We start from the raw sequence: 23256 nt of genomic DNA, 5'->3' as shown, positions 1-23256 counted from the left end.
ATATTATAGCGGAGGGAAGAATTCTCGTGGGCGTCGCTGCCGTACCTATACCGCTTGAACAAACAACGGAATACCTGCGGGTCTGCCCTCACCGAGATGCCGGAGTGCGGACAACAATCGAATATTGTTTATGCATAAGCCGCTAATTGCGCTGCCGGTAGCTCACTTGTAAGAGAGTCGCGAGATCTACAGCATTGTGTGTCTCAAACCCGATCCGACTCGATTGATTCGTCTCGAGCGTGTCTGTAATTCCAAGCGCGTGAAGTAAGTAGATAAGTCCTGGCTATGGTAGGCCGTCGAAGGTGAGCTTGCCGCTGGATTTTCGCGCGAAAGCCTAGTTTCGTGCGCAGTACACGATTCGCCGAATATCTCGATCGCATCGGGGAGAGAGGAATAAATCGACACCCCAGCCTTACAAGGCAACGACGAGCGAAACGAGCTGGCGTATCTCTCTCGCGCGATCTCGCTCTTCCGAAGGGCACATCAAATCTCCACAGCGGCGTCGAACTCACTCCGAAGAAGCGGTTCGCCTTCCGAAAAGCTGCTGCTGCTGTGGAGAGGGAAAGGGTTGTGTGTGTGTGTATGGATGCGAAGGAAACGGGAGCGCGGATGACACGCGCCGGTGGGAGGAGGAGCAGCAGAGAGCGCCAGACTCACTCTCGCTCTCGTGTACGCGTGCGCTTGCGCGCGCCGGATGATGTAGGCAAGTAGCTGCGGCGGCGGCGGCGGCGGCGGCGGCGATCGTCGTCTGGTGGTGGCTGGCGAGGCTCTGGCGGTGGTAGAAAGGACGCGCGGCCAGCTGCCGCGGAACATCATCCAATGAGAACAGCTCGCGATTGGCCAGGGGTTAGCTAGCGTGGGATCGCAAGCGCGCTTTGCGCCTCTTATAGACCCGTCGAGTCGTTTCGCGTGCCAATTGTGCGCGCGGCATCGCGATCGGAGATCGCACGTACACACACACGCACACACACACACCAGCTGCACTTGTGACTCTTCTCTTGTCGAATATTTTTATTTTTATTCGCTACCAACGCTGTTGTTCGTACCTTTGTGAAGGAAAGTGAGAGTTGTTTTTATGCGACGCAGCCATGAAGCGGATCGCGATATGCTGTCTAGTCCTCGTCTTCCTGGCCGTTCGGGCTTCGGGCTACCAGGTGTTCGAGGAGCCCGAAGAGGTGAGTGCCATCGACGACTGCTTGCTGCTATGTGTGACGCTCAGTGATGATAATAGTGCAATTGTGCTGCTGCGATTTTTAGTGGCGATTTGTATACACAGTGACGATTTCTGCAGCCTTTTTTTCACGGTACCGGTGCTTGCGGTTTCGCGCGGACGTACTTTCGACGGTTTCGGCGCGCGACTGTGAGGTGAAAATCGATTTGCGGAGAGAGTGTTCTGCTGGACGGCATAAATTTGCAAAATAAACAAGTTTACGGTATAATCCGGTAAAATAAATAATACCGAGGTGTGTTTTATAATCAGAGCAACGCGAGACCGTAACTTAGCGAATTAGTTCTACGAGCTTGCGCCTGATTTGCTTGAAATAACGTAAACAATGCAAAAACCGATCAAAATTCAATGTCGCATAAAATATACGACCGAACGTGTTTTAAATCAAAAAGCCGTGTTTACGTTTGGTATTATGATATCACTGGCTCGGCGTATGTACGACGGGGTTACAGATACGGAGTCGAATTGATTTTCCGCTGTTCGTAATTACTCAATCGCCGCCGTCGTCGAAACGATGCATTCCGCGCGCGATATTAAGAAACGGCATTACTCCTCGGCGACTAACAAGGACAACTTATCGCATAGAACAAATTAAAAACGGATTTTCACGCGCGTGCATCTCCCGCTGAAAGATAAAAGCGAAAGTGATACGGACGTAATTACACAAACTGCAGAGATTGCTCTTTTGGATGAGTCCTCCTTCGGTGCGGATCTCGACTGAGATATCAACTGTCGGGACGCAATTAAGATTAGAAAATATACGCGATCTGTGGTCATTATCCGATCTTAACGGCGGGATGGCACGAGAAGTTTCGCGGGCGGTCTAATTGGGTTCGCTCGCGGGATTATTTGGTGCATCTGTGTGAGATATTCGAAGTGGAGATTGGAATGATCGGAAAACTGGAGAAATCTCAACTCACCGAGAGATACAGGATGTGTTAAGAGGTTTCATGAAAAATTTATCGTTTCAACTCATCCGCTTCGCATTGTGAAATCGTGAAATAGAATGCGAGGGAATATACTCGATGGTGGGCCTTCTAATATTTGATATTCATGAGCTGCCTCGCGGAGATATCATCGAAAAACAACAATATATCGAAATCGAAACGAGTTGAAAGATGAAACACAAAGATTCCGAATCTAGTTTGGATGATAGACCGCTGCACACATAGAGCGTATTATGCAAAGCACTCAAATTGAAATGACAAGAATTAAAACTCGTGACTGCGGGATACCCGTGTGTGAAACTAGGAAACTCGCTCGAAGCATCAGATGTAGCGTTTGAAATGAGTTCACATTACACTCGTCAGGGATATTTAAACGTTGCGTAAGCAACATAGATTAAGACGGAAATTCATTCAAACTTATCCGAAAATTTAAGTAATCAAGAAGGCGCTTATGTCGAAGGTCCGAGGATTTCGGTGTTCGAAATCTAAACGCGCAACACTTGCGTTGCGCCTAATGATGTGTGCCGTCTATTAGCGACGTGAAAAGTTCATCTTCACCGCATCTCCCGCGCGTTACATAAGCTTGAAATTGCCGCGGTAATTTGAATATTTCATGAATAGATCATTTTTCTATATCAATTACGAGCAATCAAATTTTCTTCGCAATCTCCGCGTAGAAAGTTTTTCGCGTCTAATTAAAAAAGAAAACTGCAGTGGTGCTCGCACTGAGAATCGATAAATCGATCGTTAAAACGCGTTAATTTTTTCCAGCGAAACTGCACACGCACCGCTTTTAATTTTCACGGAAAACGTCGCCGCTCAGTGATTCAAACGCGCGCGAATTAAGAAATTCCGCAAAGTTACCCGCTATTATAGAACGGCTATATTTATCCGAAAATTAATGATCTCGAGTTAAAGTGCCGAGAGGCGATGTAAAAATTTGCCCGATGGTTTATCGGCGGCGCGCGTGATAAATTTACCTTTTACTTTCCAGCTGTGCAAATTTTCTACAATCGTAAATCGTAATGGGTGACTCGTTGCATAGGTTCGTCGCGTGGAATCTCGATCAGCCGTGATTTACCGCGAAAGAGATGCGCGAAAAAGGTGAAACAGAGAATTTTACACTCTCGAGTTTGGAGTTTTTGATGCAACGACGCTGATTTACGCAGGTCGTGAAATGAGCCCATATAGCTTATCTCATTAGTCAGCGCTGTGTAAATATTACACAATGACCTTTGGAGAGAGAGAAACATTAGTTCGGAGGAACGACTTTGTTTCGCGAGATCGTCGGCCGCGTCGATTGTCAATTAAGTAATATCGCGGAAAAGGTGGTCAATTAAACGCGCTCACGGTTAATTAACAACAAATAAGGCATCGGCGAATTAAGTTAATTATTAACTGAAAATTACTATCGAGTTACATTCAATTACCGGGAACTTATAGGGGGGCAATGATTCTCGTACGCCACATTAATTAGGATTTTTGCCCTATACCGAGAGCCAATAATAATATATTTGTTCGATGTTAATGAAAGTTGTTTTGTGTGCAAGAAACGCACCTCGCGGTTATACATTTGTACTTAACGGCCGATGCTCGTTTATCAACTCGTATACACAATAACAGTAGTTCAACGCATATAGTCGTTGCAATAACGATCGCTATTCCGTGGAATTAGTTTATTAAGCCAAACGAAATAACAGGTCTACTCTGTCTCCCCTTACCAATCATTGAATTATTTCTGCGCAAATGCTTTATTGTTTGAAATCCGCACGTTACAACAATATGTGCCGCGCGAGAGGACGTCACTTTTTCACATGGAATTTGCATGAGACATACGATTTGTTTTGATTAGCCTAGAACCATAAGGTTACCTCACAAAGGAGGATTTCAACCTCCGCACATGAGTCACGTACATCGCGGGACGCTCGACCTTCGCGTGAAAAATACCTACTTATGCTCTTAGCGACGCGACGTTGTTCTGAGCTGTGTCGAGAACAAAAAAAAAAAAAAATTGACTCCTTGATCCGCAGCGAGAGACGCACGAAAAAGATGCTGCCGCAAGTTCGGAGAGCGAGAAAGCACGTATACACACATCTGCATGTATCGAAAGTAGAAGTCCAGAAATCGAAAGTGGCCGGACTCGATTTCAATATGCGCGCAGCATTGATGATATACTTTTCCATTGTACTTGCGAGCGGTTGAGCTTATATTTTTTCTGACTTTCTCATCTGCTAAAAGGGTCAGCTCGAAACTCGTTTCGCCCGTGTCCGTGTTTATCAGCCGTGTTTTTAGGAGTGTCGCAATTGTGTAAACGCAGCGAGAGGACGAGTGCGTTTTTTAACGGGTTATTAGCGCTTGATTAATAAGAGCTATGCATTCGCTCGTTACCGCGCGCAATCTTTTCGGTAAAAAGACGTTCTCTTTTAATTAATGAGTCTTCGCGTACTTGCTCTCTCTGTCCTCCTATTTATAAAATATAGTCCTTGGGATCGCTCGTCGTGCGCTGGAGAGAAAAAAAACCTGAAATTTCCTGATATCATTGGGAAACCGCGACTGGACAAACGCGTTTTAAATTCGTGTTTTTATTCAGCGCGCCGTCGGCAGATGTTGTTTTAAATATTTATTTATACGCACATGCGAGTCGTCTCATTATCATCGGCGTTTCGAAGATGCGTCGATCCGTCCGACAATGCAGCGCGTGTGTGCATTTTTTCATAGAGGGCTTTGTTCGCAGTATTAATAAACGTATGTATTTGCATTAAATAACCTTGGGACCTTCTTAAATAATATACGCGGAATCAGCACAAAAGATGTATGGGGAAGCTATGGAGTTATCGGTATAGGCGATCGCGTCTTCCTCAAAGCGTTGAAAAGTGTGCATACTCTGGAAGGCAGAAAAGCTTGCTCTTTGTTTTCTCTTCTTCGAATTGCATCACGCGGAGACGTTACGTCTCTTTGGCGCGAAACGTAGCAGCTACGGTTGCAAAAAGATTGATCGCATACGTAATTTCTTCTCACACGCCGCAGGCTAATCTTAGACCAATTTTTATACTCAAATTACGCTATTTCCTGTAATGAGAGACGAGAAAGTAAACTAGCGCTGATTGCAATTGTCAAGGACAGAAATACAATATTGTTGTTAAGATCAGTTAGGTAAGCGCGCCGTTGTGGTATATATCTAGAATATCCGCGCGCGTTTATACCTCTCGAATAAAATAGCTGCACTTTTATCAATCCTCTGAAATTTAAATTTCACGTAACATCAGCCGCTCCAGAGCATTTCCCAGGACCTATCGTTAATTTCGTTTCCGATAACGATCTCACGGGCGCATACATAGTGTATATTTTTTATCTGCCGACTCTCTCTCTCTCTCCCTCTAAAAACTTAATGGGATAATGTCTGTTGCAATATTCAAAGCAAACACGAAATTTCCGCAGCCGCGATCAAATAATTGTATCTTGATTATCCGTGACATCAAGCGCACAGAATGTAGCGCAGTTCCACGAAAAGTTCCTCCTCGCCGCGGATCGAAACCTTCCTTATTATCTGCATGCGCCGAAATCGTGCATAGCCTCACGATGCGAACTATCCGTTCTGCACGTAGCTATGCACGAACGGTTACGCGTGTTTTCCACGGAAAAGCTCGCGTGTATAGGTTTATTAACCTTCGACCGGCTCCCGATCATCGTTTCTTCTCGTATAAGGTATATATATATATATATATATATATATATATATATATATATATATATATATATAGGATATATCGCGAAATCTTCGGTAATTTAACTGCGCTGCTCTGCACTCGCATGTGGCGCGCTTTACTCTCTCGGGAGAGACGCTGCACTTTGAGAGAGAGAAAGCGCCAGATTCGCCTCTCGGCGCTCATCGCGTAATCTCCGTAAGTGTGTGCAGCGGCTCTTTTTTCTCTCTCTCTGTCTCTCTCTCTCTCTCTCTCTCTCTCTCTCTCTCTCTCTCTCTCTCTCTCTCTCTTTCTCGAATGCGTGCGTTGTGTTGTGTATATATATCTAGCGCGGCGCGGCGCGTTTTCGCCGTATAAGTGCAGCTCATAAACGTTAGCCTCACCTCTGGCGAGCGGCTTTTTCCTCTTTTTTTCGGAAGCGAACACTCGCGCACAATAGTCCCGCTTTTTTCGCCGCGCTTCGCTTTTTACATAATTAGCGGGCTATTGTTGCGGATAATCGCGCGAAAAGCCCGCGCTCAAGAGCATTATATCGCATTATATCGTTGCGTCACACAAGCGGACGAGCAAAAAATCGCCGATACTCGCTTGTTTCGCGAGTGGGATGACGATGATGCTTTGGGAGGACCGTGTAAGTACACGCTGCTCTGGCATATTCGGCGCTACAATACGCGATAAATTTGATTATGAGATAGTAATGAAGTTGTTGTACACCGGGTGCACAAAGGTGCACGTGTGTGCTCGTCGGGGAGCAAAAATTGGCGTATTTATGGAACCTTTCACCTATACGTATAAGTGCGCCGTGTGTGGTAGTCCTTATACGGCGGGGAAAAATATTGCCATTTTCCGAGGTAATTATGAGCGCTGCGAGTAATTGTTGGATGCCGGATTTTTACGGATATTCCATAGTGTAAATCCCAATTTCGAAACGCGGATGTTATTATGGACGCGAGGGCTACGTACAATAAATCGTTATCAAATGTTTTTGCGCCGATCGTACCGCGAGAGTAGGCGAGATTTATTTTGCAATTAGTAGCGCGAGTTTCTGCAAGACGTGCGACTCGTTGACGATCTATTGGCTTTATTGCTTTATTAATCGATGGTTTAATTGTAGGCTTTTGCGCTTAATTTAATTAAAGTCTTGTGTGCGCATCGTGGAGTTAGGGTTAATTGTATATTGTATCGGAGTATTGTCTTCCGTCGTGAGTATAATTTGTAGAATTGCTTCGAGTTTTTGAGATGAAATGTCGAAATCTTTCAGACTCGAGTTGACAACGTTGCGAAACACGTGTAACGAGCGTACACTACTTTTTCGAATGTACTAGCATCGTGTCTCTATACGCCGATATGATATTCATTTGAAAATTTTCGTTCTAGAAAGTTGTAAATAATTTAACAGCAATCTTTCATCACTTGCATAATTCAACGAAAGGCGCGTTCAATATAAATGTTTCTTCGAAAAAGTACACGAGTTTCGGAATACAATATGCGGCGCATCGGCATCGTTGAATTATTTACTACCTGACGGGGCCGTTCAAGCTTTGTCAAATTTTTCACTCGAGTGCATGCATTTTCCGAAAACAGAACTGGAGCGTGACGAAAGTGAAAAGAAATGTTACAACTATCGGCCTGGCACCTCCCGCGCGATGTGATCACGCTTTTATGGCTCTCGAGTGCACAATTTCTGGTTTTAGTTAATATAAAAAATATATATTCGCCTATATATTCGAACGAAAGTTAAGAAACGCAACGAGGTGAAATATGTCAATGGAATATTCAGAGACAGAACGAATTTCGCATCGTTTTTACACGCATCATCGTCGCGAGAGAATTTCTCGGATTATATAAACTCGCGCGCATACACGGCATATGCATAAATTATCGCTTCCGAAGGATGCTTACATTTGATATTTGTTAAACACTTTCTTTGAGCTTACGGCGATGCGCCGGCCAATCCAATTTCTTTCTCTTTTTTTTCATTAAAGACTTCGCGCGAAAGCAGATGATTTACGGGACTCTCGCGCGTAATCATTTGCGGATTATACTCACTCTAAAGCTTTGCGTCGGTGTAAGGTAACTTTTTGCTTCGCCGTTACGTGCACATGTGAGTACCGAGTAGTTTTTAGAACACAATAACTCTCTCTCTCTCTCTCAAGTGAGCGAGCTGCTTACGTAATCGCTTTAAAAATTAGTACTCCGGCTGATATTTATCAGAGGAATTGATCTGCATAGATTTCGAATCGGATAGGCTTTCGCTTGTAGCATCGCGCAGTAAACGCCGCCTCTCTCGAAAAAAAAGCTTTTTGGCATCGCATGCATTCCCCTTGCGTTATCCAATATTTTATGTAATCGTGTGAACAATGCTGCATAAAAAATACACCCTTCATAAACAATCGTTTAAAAATCCATTGAATTCGCGTTGCGGTACTAGCCGATTTTTCCTCGCCATTGGACACACAGGCAAACGCGGACCGACTCACGAGACTGCACTTCCTAACATCGGCGAAAAAAATCCACACCCTATAGGAAACCCAAGTCACGCGCCCAACCACTGCAATGTCGTAGCGACGACGAATGAAGTCAGCCATCGTAACGTCCCAATTGAACAAAAAAGGCCCAATCTCTCTCCCCAGCGGAATCCGTGACGCGATATGCGGGCGTACAGCTGGTTTGTCAATTTTGTCAGCGTGAAATCGAAGTCGCGCGAGCGCGAGGTATCCCGCGACGCGAGCGAAACCCGTCAATCAGCAATAATAAGCGTTGCAGCGTCCTCGACTCTGTACAGAGAGCTACTCACGTGCAGTCGACGGAAACGTATAGCGGACCTTCGATTTGGCTTTCGATTTTTTTCCTCGCCCTCGCGTAAACGTACGTAGCATCTCGGCACTCATCCTTCGACGGGTTTGACAAAAAGCTGCGGTGTACGCACCAAGGATTTGGTCGAGCCGGAAAAAAATGCGGCTCGTCGTTGCTCAACGACGTAAAATTTTGCTATTATACAGAGGCGCACAATAGCCTCGCGGACGGATAGTCTTTTGTATAGGAACACGCCTCGACGCGCTCTTTCACTTTCCGCCAGCCGCTACCGTGTGTATAGCCATATATAACTCACGTAGTGTGGAGTTTCTGGGTCAAGTTCAGAGGCGCACCTCGGCGAAACATCTCCGACGCGCGCGCGTATGTAATGAGGCATTTTTTTCGTTCGACGTGCGTCGTTAAATTTTCTTTTTGTCAGAGGCGGTTGTTGTTGTCCGCGACTGCATGGGAGGAATGGAATGGCGCTCTCACTTTGCTCGCTTTTTGCAGCCGGGTGTCCGCGCGCGTGTGTAAGTGGCCGTGTATACTTTGCGAATTTACTTTGGAAATGAGATTCGGGGACTTTAAAATGCGATCGGGTTATTGTTGTGCGGAACCAGTTTTCGCGGAGATATACGGCGTGGCTAGCGGAAACTAATTGTATTTAGTATTAGACTCGCGTATGATTTAGCGTGGAATAAGAAAACTTCATCGCTCACTAAACGACCGGAAAAAATACACACACACATACGGCTTATTTACTCGGAAAGTGAAATCAAAGTAGATATCTCTTCATTAAAATAACTGCTTTCCAATCCAATAACAATAAGCTGCACCGCTCGCTGTCAATTCGTTCCCCAGTACATCAGCATTCGTGCTTTATGTATCCCGAGCGCGTAATCGAATCAGAAGCAACCGCGAATTCGCCATAAAAACATTCAAATGTATTCCCATCCGTCCTCTCAAAACAATCGCGCATACACTGCACTCGTCTCCGACCGACGTTTTCAATGCGCCTCTTCCTTCCATTACGGAGCTCAAAACGTTTGCTGCACACTGCTCATCGCAAAAAGTGAAAGTGCGCTGGTGCATGTATCGAAAAAAAGTTAGCGATGCGTGCGTAGTGTCGTCCTTTCACGAGATATAATCACGAGGACACTCGTGTGTATAGAGAGAGAGAGAGAGAGAGAGAGAGAGAGAGAGAGAGAGAGAGAGAAAAACGCGAAGGTATAACGTATACACCGGTCTAGTTCGCGGAAAAAGGAATCATTCCAGAGCTATATGTAGAGTGATTGGTTCATCGAATCATGCGAACCTGTATTACACGGCGAATCGATACGGATGCATGCTGCTGGCTCGAGATTTCTCGGAGTTTGATTTCGCGCCGCGGGGATGCGGAGAGAAGTGCAGTGGTATATAGCGATTCCCGGTTGTAATCTGAAATTACGCTGCGTTTTTCCGAGGAAACGCGGTGTAGAGTTTCCATAGCGGCAATCGTTTTGGGGATCTAGCTTTCTATTTTGAATTAACATTCGGCGCGTTGCATTGTTTGCGCTTTCTTTGTATATAAATGCGATTTTTTTTCGCAAAATGAATGTGTATAGCCTGACGTAACGTGGAAATCGGCTGGATGTAGTAATGAATGGGCTATCTAGATGATTAGGTCCGTTAAGAGGCCCGTTTCATTACTCTCAGTTCGTAATCAGCCGCAAAACGAAAATTCGCGTATTTGACCAGTGGACCAACGCGAGTCGCTTTATCAGAGCAATATCGTCCAGCAAAGGCACTTTCCTGTAGGTCGTTACTCCGAACATGTATTTACAGCGATCGCTTTGCCACTTGATGATACAATTTTGCTATCGCGAAAGCGCGCGCGGTGTACGTTACATTACAAAATGCGATTTTGTGTTGTTGTTCCTTATTCTATTTTTCAGAAACCGATTATGATATCGCCGGGGAAAATGAGTATCATAAAGCCGGTAATTGCGCCGCGCGTCCGTACACGTACGTGCAAAAAAATTATTTTGACTCCGGCTTGCGCAATATTCGCATTACAGAACGGCGGGAGGATTCCTTCTCGTGTGTTACCATTCGCGGAATATCAACGATAAAACCGGGGAAAGAAAGCGAGGAATCCGCATTTAATTGATACATAAAGTGAAATATTCGCTCGTATAATACTAGCGCGAGATTTCTAAGCTCGTATTTTGACGACCGACAGCAGCAGCAACGCGGCCACGATGAGTCGTAACATTTCTGTCTTCACACCATGGCCGCGCTAGTAAACCGATAAAATCGGACGCTCGGCCGATTCATCAGAAACACCTTCGCATAGAAAAGTCCGCGTGTGACTTAATGCACTCGACATCAGTCTTCATCATCGATCATAATAGACCCGCGTCTGAAAGCAAACAGATCGAGCGTGATTTTTACGCGCCGTCCGGTAGCTCTTGGACCTCTCGCGACGTAATTAAGTTTTCATTAAAGCGCCAGTCAGCAGTTCCAAATCGAGCCCACGCTCGCTTTTGCAATGTCATACTCCGCGCGGCTATGTCTCATTACTGTGCCATTTATAGATTTATATCTGCGGCACTTTCCTCTCGGCTCGTGCTTGAGAAAAAAAGAGACGTACGCATCGTTGCTCATAAATTTTTATCGATTCCGACTCGCGGAAAATCGCTGGAGGTGCGGGAGAGAGACAAAAGTACTCTTGTACTGCGTCGTCGCTGGCCGAGGGCAAAAAACAGAACTGAATCGACATTGGACGATTATTATGTCTGCGAGCAACTGGTTTTGATGGATTGCGATCAGCTATTCGAGGCGACCGCTGTTTCTCGCTAAAAACATCGCGTAGATATGACATTAATTTTGACCCAGTTGATCGTCGGGCTCTCAAAGTCGATCGGTATTTTGTAACGCCGATAATGTCATACTTATACTCGCGTAACGATCTTGCACTACAGGCTTCGAACATTTTTATCGGTATTTTAACCTCAAATGTGTGTGTTTCGCCGATAAAAAATCCAAGTGGAATTACAGCGATCCATGTCGACTAGATCGGCGCTAAATAATGCCGTTGCCCAATCGGGATCGCGACGACGAGAAATTCCGTATTCGACATTAGGTAAAGATTCACAGCGGAATAACACGATCGGTTTAACAAATCGACGCGCGAGTCGCCTTGTTTGTGTGTTCTACGCGCTCGTTGGCAAACACTCAACTCGGATCATTATATCGCGTGCCGGTAACCTTCCAGCTGTGTCGACGAGTGATTTACAAAATCTTGCTCAAGTCCTTCTAACGCCGCAGCGAAAAACAATTGCGCTCGCCTACTGTGACTTCCAAAAGGGTATTATATCGATATTATTGCATCGCGGATCGTTACGCATAGCGATGACATAGAACAAGCGAACGAGAACGAAAAAATCACGGACGCGATCTGCTCTATTTTTGCTCGCGTTCATTCAAAGAGGATCGTGCTCGTAAATGTTAATGGAATTACGTGGATGCACTCGTTAAAAGAGTCACGTTTGTTGGGAAATGCGCTGAAAAGGAGTTTAAAGACCTTCGCTTTATGCATTTTTAAGTGGGAGCTTGCGATGTATTTTTATAATTTACGACGATTGCCGATTTTCGCTTTCGACGAGTTGTGAGATTTTTAAACTGTCCAGTTTAGACCAGAATGCATATGTCCCATAGCTTACTTTTTTCAGTGGATCGGATGATTAAATCTTAATTCACCGTAGCAACCAGATAAGAAAATGTCGTTTCGAGAAAAAACACGTTTAAACTTTGTACATAGCTGAAATACACAGTGGATACCAGTTGCTATATTCGGTTTTAGAGTGAAAAGTGTTAATTTGCCTGTTACGACATTAACATTGAACTAAAGTACCATGCATAAACATCTGTTAACGCGCGAAAAGTTTTGATTTGAAAAAATCGATCCACGGTGACTTGATTTTTTGGGCCCGCTCCATTAGACCGATCTCTATCTAGCAAATTTCAAATTAAACCTATCCAGTTTGATTTTATTTGATCTCTTCATACACAATAGCTGAGGTCGTTTACACTTTCCAAAAGCGGAAATCAATCATCACCATCAGCCTACTATTGATTAATCTGTCTATGTATTTACGTCTGACATCTATATGAATCACGTTTATTTCTATCTCATTCTAATTCGAAGATGAATTATCGATCGGTCGATTTACTAATATTTTGTGCCTATCGTATCTTCGCTACGTGAAACGTTGCAAAGATTTTTCAGCAGTTATTTGCAGAATCATGCCTTGGCGTAATCGTAAAATTCGTTGTTGGAGTTATCTTTCTGCAAAATGTCATGTTGCGAAACTTATTTTAGGACGCTGGCAGGTTTTAATTGCTATGGCGAAAAATTGACTGATGACGATGTAAAGTGTGCGCGAAAAAATGCTTCGCCTACAGAGACTCGTCAGGATTGATTGAACTACCAAAATTGACCCGTAGGTCAATTACACTTACATGTATGAGATGATGAAAACGATCGATAGTTATCTGCAGAGGGAACAAGGCCGTTCGCGCGAATTAATAAAAAAGCAATTGTACCGAATTGTCTATTTGTGCTTGAGAAACTGGTGGATGGATATTTTAAAATGATTTTTTGAATTGCAAGGATCCTCAATATCGATTGAAGAATATTTATCAGATATAGATGTCGTGATAAACAATCAATTTTGATGTAAAATTTATCTACAAAAACTTTTTTTAAATAACCGTTGGTTTCGATGGCATATAGAAAAGCTTTGTAGATCCAAGAAAACAACATCACCGAAACCTCTCACCTATACCGGTGTGATGTTGCGCCATGATCTTTCCCATTAATTATCCATTTAACAGCATCACTTCGTGTATAACCTATGACTCGGATAATGAATTCAAGCTTTCATGACTAAATTATTCATCATCTTTATGCAACGATGAAAAAATATTTCATTTCGCAGTTTTACACTTCTTTAAATGATTCTCACATATTATTTGCAAATATGGAATTGTACGCAGCTAGTTGCCATATGTACAAAAATCATGATGATTATTATTAAAATAAATATTAAAAAATTCGGAGGTTACCAAAACGAACAAAAAGTATCAGCCAGCGTATTCAAAACATAAATATTTATATCGTGCAAGGTGATCGGGTTGGTTGAAAGGCCTTTACAAAAATAAAGAAAGTTTATCAAAACATCCATTCACTTTCGTGCCCGGACCAGGTTTCAGAGGAACACCTTCGGCGCAAGCGGATAACACTTTTAAACGATGAATTATAATTGCATAATTACAGCCCGATTACCATAGCAGTCATATTTTTTCGAATAAAACGAGTACAATGTATCCTCGGTGATAAAAATATCCAAAGTACGGATATAAATTTAACTCATAACTTAACGTTTATTCTATATCAAGGTGAGAAAAAGTAATGTGAGTGAGAAAAAACTGATCTTTTTCATAAAATCGTATACGGGACGACAGCTTTTCTCGGTGTTATTTATTATTAGTTACTTTGGTTTCAAATGCACTTTTTAGACCTATCTCTGTATGTGTGGTGCTGAAAAATATTGCGAAGCGATAAACATCACTTTATTGATGGTACACATATTTTTGAGTCATAGGATGTACTTTCTTCCATCTAGAATAACCTACTCTACACCATTAGTTATTAGATAATGATGTTAAGTCACCATAAATCACTATATTGAGATATACTTACCCTAAAGATGAAAGTTAGACATTTTTGCAAGGTCACTTTTACGCGGTCGAATGCAATAGCCATCGACCACCGGCTGAAACCTAGATAAGATTTCAAAATCTCGCTTCTCGGAACGTTACAAATTTTATAGCATTCTTTCGCAAACCGTACTCATCTCGGAGGATCATTACTTATCAGAAGAAGTTTAAACAGTCCACTGCAACTTCTTTCATAAAGAGATAATTAAGAATAATTATAGAATTAGCGCGCGAGTGCATTATTATTATTTCGCGTGACTCATGGCATTTATTGACAAATTTTAGCGACAGATATAAATGTACGAATTAGCATGACTAACATACTTCCATATTGATATATTTTCAAGATTAAGTAATGAAGTACCACAAATATGAGAGTCACGAGTGCGTGTTTGACGTCATTTAATTACATTAATAATATTAGCTCTTAAAAGGCAGTGGTCAGTAAAAACCGTTACAGCAAGGATAATAAATTCATTAACTGATACAAATTATACACGTGGCAAACGTGCGTGATTAACCATAGGATATTGGTTTTAGATTCAAAATTATATTTATAACCAGTACTTCATCAACTTTTCATAAATCTTCGTATATTTTCATAAATTTTTTGCACTGACCTATAAAAAAATATGATACAAACACAAAGCTGGTCCAATAACTATCTCTATCTTGTCTGCCCTCAGGATGACGAAACGGTCCGCGGGAAGCGCCAGCAGAGCGGCGCGTCGTTAATCGACAGCATTTTCAACGTGAGTATGTAGTGCCATCGATATATAACATCTACATACGCACACGATCACAGAGCCCAAGACCTGTTTCGCGAAACGCCTTTTACGGCACCGCGCAGACTTTTTTTTATTCGTCCATCGATTGCGCCCCCCATGTGTACCGATAAAAATTAGAAACACGTCGACGGGTGTATTCGCAAATCGGAGAAATTTTCCTCTTGTTCCTACGTTACACACATCCCTGTTTATTCTAGACCGAGGCGCGATAATTACCTCAGCTTGTCTACAGCACGTGTTGGCCGCTTGCTGGTATCCTTGATGCTTTATCGTTTTTTAATATCATAATTAAGTGCCTCGAGATCGTAGATCGTCGAAAGCGTGATTCTGCATTAGCGTGAGAGGGAAACGATTATATACGGATTTTCCTGGCGCGCATGGCTATAACGTACAAACATCCTGTTCGAGATGAAATCACCTGTTCTAATGTCCGTTTAGATTCCCATTACTGCGATCAAGCAGACTTCACAGGCGGCTCAGACTTTGTCACCGGGAAACGCTGGAGCTATCGAGAGTGTGCTCAAGGTAGTGTAAATAATAGTTGGGCATTATGTAAGGTGGGTGTACTATCCGTACGATTCTTGATGCATGAGTATTGTAATCATTTGGAGTTTTTATGCGTATCTCTCTCTCTCTCTCTCTCTCTCTCTCTCTCTCTCTCTCTCTCTCTCTCTCTCTCTCTCTCTCTCTCTTGCAAGGATACGAATCGGTTATTAGAATTAACGACATGTTATGGCGCTTTCAAGGCTTGATTCGCGATCTGCTCGTATAACAGCCGAGCGGAATTACTGTATTTGCAAAAGTTAACAAGTTAAATAAGTTCTGATCACTTTTTAAAATTAACTTGCAACGCTGCGTATTCAACGTTATGTATTAGACTATGGTAGCTCGGTGGATGTAGTTGATTATTTTGTAGCCGCATGCTTTATGAACTTTCTACGCATGGACTGTTTATGGTTGCACGTATATTTACATAATTCTTATGCAGAGTTTAAATCATATCATCTAACATTTTCTTTATTTGCATGCATTTCAACTCGATGGCAGCTCACTTGTTTATGGAGGATAGTTACTCAACGTCTGTGTAATACTCTATTACAGTTTGCTTATTAGTATTATTGTAATAACTGTGATTGTTGCACAAAGCGTATAACTACGTATTTAATACGACTGGGGCGTAGCTATAGAAGACAAAAGTAATAACACTGTAATTGAATCGCAATATACTAATTGAAATTTATTTTTATGAATTGTATATATCACTGTATTATATATGTACATATGAATCATCTGTCGTCATCAGAATGTTATAAATATATGATACTAACAAGTGCACTGGACAACATATCATCCAACATCCCTCACCTCTTCAACCCCATCATCAAACATCCTTCACCCCACCAACCCCTTCATCATCACCACCACCACCACCATCAGCAACTCTCTAATCCCCTATAACTTCCCCTTCCCCCAGATTCCCGTGTCGACCCTTGAAGCCGTGGGCAATCTGATCAAGAACCGCCAGCAGAATCGATACCAGACCACCCCGTTGTCGACGACCCGACCCAACCGTCGCTATGACGTCGACCAGGTCAACGAAGTTGAGCGCCGTCGTCGCGACGAGTACAAGCGTCGAGTTGAGGCCCAGCGCGAGCAGCAACGTCGCTGGCAGGAGCAACTCAACCGTCGTCGTATGGACCAGCTGATACAGCACAACCGTCGCATGCAGCAGCAGATCGTAGCCGAGGACGAGCGCACCCACCACAGCTTCTACCGCGACCCCTTCGGCTTCAACGCCCTTACCAAGTGGGTGGTGGGACCGCACGGCGTGTTCAACGGTCACGCGGGACACGGGGACGGCCACGTCTATCAGTACTACAATCCACAGAAGCCGTTGCACTTTGGAGGACACCATAACCAAGGTGAGTCGCTCGTTTGTAGTCGACCTTGGCGGACGACGATCTCTTTTTTTGGTGGAGCGGGATGCGGTCGTGCGCGACCTTTCACGTGACTGTGAGATCCGCCTTTGAGGATGTATACATGCCTGTGTTCGACTCTCTGCATGTGTGCGTCAAGAGTAAGGTGATCCAGGATGGGGTGATTGTGAGGGGAATAAAGATAGGGACTTTAAGATGGAATCGCGAGAGAATGGGCTGCTCACGGGAGACGCGTGCGACGATGTAGGTCTTAATTTAGACGTCTGGCTATTGCTTAATAAACTTGCTTTTTTATTGATGATCGCGAGGAGAATATGGAGCGTCAGCAATGCCAACGTCGTCGTTTGAATATAAAGCGTTAGATGTTTTCATAGATGCATTCCAGGCTCATGGGATTTAAATCAGTCTTATCTAGTTTCTCTAACGCCGCGATAATATTGAATTATTCGGTTCTAAAGTGTTGCCGGTCTAATTAATTATAAGGGATTTGGTAGGCGGTCGATTATATCGATGAATTTATCAATTCTACGACGATAAAATCAAACGGAATCAATGACCGCGTGCGTACGAGAGCGTAACCCTGAATCGGACAAACGCTCCTTTGATTTCCTATATGGTTGTGCGTGGACGGCTCGATCGAAAGTTTTCAAGCGTATACGACTCATTTGCTTTTTCAAGATCTTTCCGTGTACGCGGCTCTTTTCAGTTTTTTTTTCGGACTCTTAATGTGTTCATACAGATGTCCAATTGCTTCTCTGAATGTAAATAAGAATGATTGAATAGCACGCGGTGAACGAGTTCGGTGTTGCCACACTTCCGCCTCAGTGTATGTAAAATAAAATACGGAAGTAATGCGATGAAAAAAGAAATATCTTTGAATTAACCAAAAAAATTTCACAGGCACCCACCGTCCAACTCCCACGAAGCCAACCATACCCCAAGGCTCGACCGTCAGCACGACAACGTCCACATCCAGCAGCACCAGCACTAGCTTCACCAGTACCAGCACCAACCCACCCAGGCCGACGCACAATTACGAAGTGCACGAAAACGTCGACGAAGGCAACAATCCTTTCTCCTGGCCCAACTGGTTCGGCATCATCAACGTCCTCACCAGCGCAACACAGCAGAGCTACCCGTCCGACGACAGGCTTCAGAACAAGATCGCTCCCAAGAAGACGAAGGTCAGATTTGACGAGCCGCCGCTGCAAAACAAAATCGCCCCGAAAGACAACGATTACTTCAAGGCTAAATACTACGCCAAGGCCAGGAAGAACTCGAGCCCGGAGGAGGAGCTCACGGGAAACGAGATCGACGGAAACGTTGGCTCGGGAGAGAGGCTTGGACTCAACGAGAGAGGAGCTAGGGTTCTGTTCCCCACTAATTGATGCGGAATTCGAGAGAGACGATTGCTTTGATTCTTACACGCGGGCAGAAGACTTGATGATTTTTAGAGTGGTTGTATTTGGAATGATTACTCTGGGCGTGCTATCTTGAGATTTTTTAAATGTGATATATGGTAGTAGGATGATAGAATGGTGCAGTAAAATGAAAGCTTGATGAATTTTGATGATGCGTGAATAAAGTAGGATTCGCGTGATTTCAGTCTATTCTTCACTCCGACTTACGAGTCTTGGAAAGTTTTATCGAAAACTTATATCCGGAACGAGTTATATCGGCAAAATGACACAAAACGAATGTTCAAAAATGACGCTATTATTGATACCACAACTCACTTGGTTCGGTAAACGAGCATTTGATCAAACAGCGCAATTTTCCGCGGCTCCGATACGGAATAATTTCTTCATCAAAAATAACGACGGATTGCAAAAGTGTTTACGAGACGTGAACGATTCAGCTTAGCGAAGAGAGCTTCGAGATAATGGACGAAATTTTTTTCAAAACATACCTCGAAAATTACCCCTTCGGCATTGTTTCCCACTTAAGATCAACTGTTTGAGCAGCTATGTACTAATTAGTCGTGTGAAACTTTGGACCTCTCTCAAGCGTTCCTCTCTTCGTAATTTTCGCGTAAAACGCAATAATTATATTTATTCTCTTCGATCGACTGCATAGTCGACGTGCAGCTCTTTTTTTCTACGAGATTTCTCAATATTCGCCATAGTTAAAATTTTTCAAGCCTCGTTGAATATTCCACTAGGAGGATGTGAGAAAAACGCGTGCAGGAATGCTCGTGTTTATGGATGTTTTTATTGCGTGCCTTATAGTCTTAATAACTATGCGCACAGTTTCCGAATAGAAAAAAGAAATAACAATCTTTCCCTCCACCTGCAAGAAATTATGGTAATCCATCGCGCTTTATACAGTGAGATGAGCGCGAATCTATCGCGCTTACACATCCCTGACCCACTCAGTCGCTCTAACGATACTTTGCGCGATGACACCGAGTAGTTATATCAACAACAGTATAGTCGAGTAAAAAAATCGTCAAGTCTTTGTTTCGTAATCGTATCGAAAATAAATCCATATCTAACTGAAGATGATAGTGCCAACTGCCATCCGAACTGCCTCCCACGATTGCATTTGTCGCGAAAACGACGCTGTAAGAACTGCACTGATGTAGAAGGAGTCGCGACCTCCGCCACCGCTGCCGCGTAAAAAAGTCGACTGCTCATCTCGCAGTCGTGACTTTCTTTTTCCGTCACACAGCGACCGATTATTCATGCCTCTTTAGCCGTAACTCTCGCGCGAGCTGATAAAAAAAGCGTTCGAAAATTTCCCAAGCACGCGCGCACGCGATTGATATGCGCGAGTTATATACACGTGCGCGCGCTCACACTCACACATACAAGTACTCCTTTCTCTCTTATACTCTCCTGGGCTATAGCTCTTTGAAAAAGAGGCAGCCAGACAGACAACTCATGTACATTTCACACCTTGTATTATATTGCACAGACACGTACATACGAACGATGTAGCTTTAAGCGTATATTATTATTATTAATATTGTATTATTTTGCGATCATGTAAAAGATAGCGATACGTAGAAGAATAAGTCGTATTTTTTTATGAATATGTATGTATAGATATAAACGCGTATGAACCTTGCGAAATGTGTAAATTCCTCGCGTAAAATGTGCGTAAAACTGATCCCGAAGATAAAAAAGGATTGAAAATGCTGTGCTGTTGAAAAGATTAAGTCTCGATGAAAGATTTTCCGATTTAATTGAATGAACATTTTTTGATCTTTTACACTGTCCTATTAACGTAATACAATTTTTTGAACGAAAGATAATGTCTATTTATCTCGAAATTGCAAAATAAAACCGAGTGATAATGTGAATTTATTTTGAAGCATGATTCCTTGGAAGTCTCGTTTTGATAACGATCAATATTTTCTTGTCCCAGATGTACTCGCGGTTCAAACATTCTTTTGTCATTTATCTTTTTCACGACTCTAAATGTAATTATGTAAATACGTGTACTTGGTTTATCCTTCAACATACTGAATCAATGAAAAATGTCAAAAAATTAATCCAGATAAGATAATAATAAAAAACCATTTATAAAAAAGATTCGTGTTTATTTACTCAATTAATGATATTTTTTACTTATTAACGAGTATTTTGTGATAAGCTTTTAATCATTGTGACGTGGCACTATCTGTGGAGTTCTAAGTTCCAGCTGCTTTATACTGCTAATTAAAATAATCTATTCGATTTGAAGGGTCGTCAAACTCTTTTACATAATTTACACTATTCTATAAAATTTCCCCTCCCCATCGACTTCATCATTACGCGTCCAAGCACTACGATGTGGAGATTCACGAAACACTGCCCTGTCTTACGTCTCCTGGGCATAAGGAAGAAATAAACGTTTTCTCCACAAACATGATAGCCGAGAAGTCTTTCATTTAATCAAGTGAGTCATAGCATCGGTAGACCGTATATAAAAAGGAAGGCTTTTTTATCAGCTAAAGTTAGTTGGAAGCTTAGTCTCGAACAATCACTTTGAACACGAAGAATTCCAGTGAATATGGCGTCCAAAACCACGTGCCTACTACTACTTGGCTTGCTCATCATCGCCACGCTTTACGTCTCCGTTGCAGGTCTGTCTTATTTTCATTTCGAGTGATACAAGTTCTGCGCTAATTGCAGTAGACAACTTCTAAAAACAGAAAAAAAGTACGTAACTTCTTTTTTCTTCCGCAGAGGCCAAGAAGCAGTGCGTGCCGGGAAAATCCTATTTTGATGGGTGTAACACATGTTTTTGCTCTGAAGCACATTCCGTCCAGTGTACCAGGAGACTGTGCCCGGACCCATGGAAGCGTCTTTCTCCACCTGCTGACTTCTACCAATAAGCTTATTCAACAAATGTCTAATTAAACGTAAATAAGACTTCACTCGTCTTCGAAATAAAATAAATTTGAAAAATAGAGTTCATTCCAAATTATTTAATCTCCAAGCTTCATCGTTGTTCCTCAAACAAGCTAACGTACAAGCGAAACGAATCTATTTTCAAAGGCGTTATCTGGAGCACACGTAAGCCAGAACTACATAGCTACGTAACATTCTCCTCTCCGCGTGAATCCGCTCTGAGATAGTTTATGCAAAGAAAATATGATGCTCTATATTCGAGTTGCTATTACTTGCAAAATTGAAATTTAGCAAGACTTCGCCGCAAAGATCCTCGAGCGCACTTTCAAAAGCAGCGCGTTTTATGCGCCACACGTAGATAGACGTTCGATCATCGCATCTGCGCGGCGGGGCTTCATTAAATCCATTTATTATTGCAGCCAGCCATTAATTGCTACAGAGGGTAGCTCATTTTTACCTAATTCCGCCGTTTCCCATAGCGCGATTCCGAAAAGCGCATGATTTTTTATGATAAATACCTCGAGTCCTCGTGCAAGACCATTCTCTCATTATAAATTTCGAAATTTCTCCCGAATAAACGTTAAATATAACAAAAGGTCTTTTGGGCGACAAAAGAGGCGCATTATACAATTATTGGTGAAACTGCGGAGAAGCAAACGGGTTACAAAATCGAAAAAGAGGAGTTACAACTCATTACCGTTAATATCGCTCCTAACGATTTCCTATCCACAAGAAAATCTCGAAAAACCCCATCGTTACGCGAGAGCGAGCACACACACAGTCATTTGCTCGTTCGAGCAGTTTCGGCAAACGCCACCGGGTCGGCTTCCACTCAAAGGTATACGCGGACCCATTTTTCCATCAACCGAGCGTATAATTCACGCCACCGCTCGGAGATTAACACATCCAATCTGGAGCATCGCTTATTAAAAGTCAGATCGTAGCTCCCCATACGTGCGATTACGCGAGTGTTTAGCCGGCGCTATGCGGCGACGTGTGTGACGAAACAACACACGGGGCTCCTCCGCGCGATTAAGTAACGCTGCTCTCGCTCGTCCTTTTTCTCTTGCCCGCTCGATGCTGCCAAAGTTCGCCAGATGGCGATCGGATAGAGTCTCGACGAGATTAGAGCCGGGCGCTTTCGTTGCCCCTTCGAATTCTCGCTGATCGCAGAGCGGAGCAACGAACTTTGCAGAATCCGTGTGTTGCATTGCGCACACATGGGCGAAATGGACTTTTACCAGCCGCGCTCTATAGCTCTGCTGACGCTTCAATCGAGAGGCGAGAGGAAAAGAGATGCCGTGATCGCGGAGAAAGGACGAAGAGCGACGAATGATTGATCGGTGATGGTTTATCTCGAGGCCTGTATGTGTGTGATACAGTTGTAACTCACGATGGTCGCTGGGGTTCCGGCTTTTGACTTACGCTCTATAGCCAGATTTAATTTGGTTGCATAAGGGTAAATTTGTTTTTGCGCACGATCGCGAGTAGATAAGGAGGTGCTTTATCCGGCGTGAACAATGCGGTAATTGGGCTGCTCGCGAATCGCGAAGTGTATAAATAAGAAGCGTGAATGTACTACTTGTTTTTGCGCCGAGAATAGAACATAACTTTTTTTTCACACCGGGCGCAACTATAACAGCGCATTAGAGTGAATATCTTGAATGCGCTCTTTTGCAATTCGGAATTTTTTTTCTTAGATCATGTCGAGCGGACGCGATTATTATCTGCTTAAATGTTATAACGCCATGAGATT

At 43.2% G+C, this 23256-nt stretch overlaps 2 protein-coding genes across 3 annotated transcripts; both read left to right on the top strand.

The window, feature by feature from the left end:
• The first annotated feature begins 781 nt into the window (after positions 1 to 781).
• On the top strand, positions 782 to 20697 carry LOC100121233. 2 transcript variants are annotated; one of them, XM_001604777.6, is made up of 5 exons: positions 782 to 1175; positions 15125 to 15190; positions 15665 to 15751; positions 16701 to 17148; positions 18064 to 20697. In XM_001604777.6, exons 1-5 carry the CDS (start codon positions 1089 to 1091, stop codon positions 18549 to 18551), a joined length of 1176 nt encoding a protein of 391 aa, XP_001604827.2. In that variant the 5' UTR covers positions 782 to 1088; the 3' UTR covers positions 18552 to 20697. The 2 variants fall into 2 exon arrangements, with proteins under 2 accessions (XP_001604827.2, XP_031782145.1); XM_031926285.2 differs by having other exon boundaries at positions 800 to 1175; positions 15125 to 15194; positions 15665 to 15783.
• A 277-nt stretch (positions 20698 to 20974) lies between these two features.
• LOC100118505 (serine protease inhibitor 3-like) lies at positions 20975 to 21561 on the top strand. Its single transcript, XM_001604536.6, has 2 exons — positions 20975 to 21232; positions 21336 to 21561. The coding sequence occupies exons 1-2, from the start codon at positions 21160 to 21162 to the stop codon at positions 21482 to 21484; spliced, it is 222 nt and encodes a 73-aa protein (XP_001604586.1). The 5' UTR covers positions 20975 to 21159; the 3' UTR covers positions 21485 to 21561.
• Positions 21562 to 23256: the final 1695 nt, after the last annotated feature.

This window comes from Nasonia vitripennis, chromosome 3 (assembly GCF_009193385.2).
Source record: "Nasonia vitripennis strain AsymCx chromosome 3, Nvit_psr_1.1, whole genome shotgun sequence".
Lineage (NCBI taxonomy): Eukaryota > Metazoa > Arthropoda > Insecta > Hymenoptera > Pteromalidae > Nasonia > Nasonia vitripennis.
The sequence above is the reverse complement of the archived record's forward strand: the minus strand, read 5'-3'. Positions and strand labels throughout refer to the sequence as shown.

What these genes read in the sequence shown, in the direction of transcription:
- LOC100118505 (XM_001604536.6), top strand. Translation starts at nt 21,160, where the DNA reads ATGGCGTCCAAAACCACGTGCCTACTACTACTTGGCTTGCTCATCATC. An exon ending in GCTTTACGTCTCCGTTGCAG is followed by an intron (nt 21,233 to 21,335) that starts GTCTGTCTTATT and finishes TTTCTTCCGCAG; the next exon opens with AGGCCAAGAAGCAGTGCGTG.
- LOC100121233 (XM_031926285.2), top strand. Translation starts at nt 1,089, where the DNA reads ATGAAGCGGATCGCGATATGCTGTCTAGTCCTCGTCTTCCTGGCCGTT. An exon ending in CGACAGCATTTTCAACGTGA is followed by an intron (nt 15,195 to 15,664) that starts GTATGTAGTGCC and finishes ATGTCCGTTTAG; the next exon opens with ATTCCCATTACTGCGATCAA. An exon ending in TGGAGGACACCATAACCAAG is followed by an intron (nt 17,149 to 18,063) that starts GTGAGTCGCTCG and finishes AAAATTTCACAG; the next exon opens with GCACCCACCGTCCAACTCCC.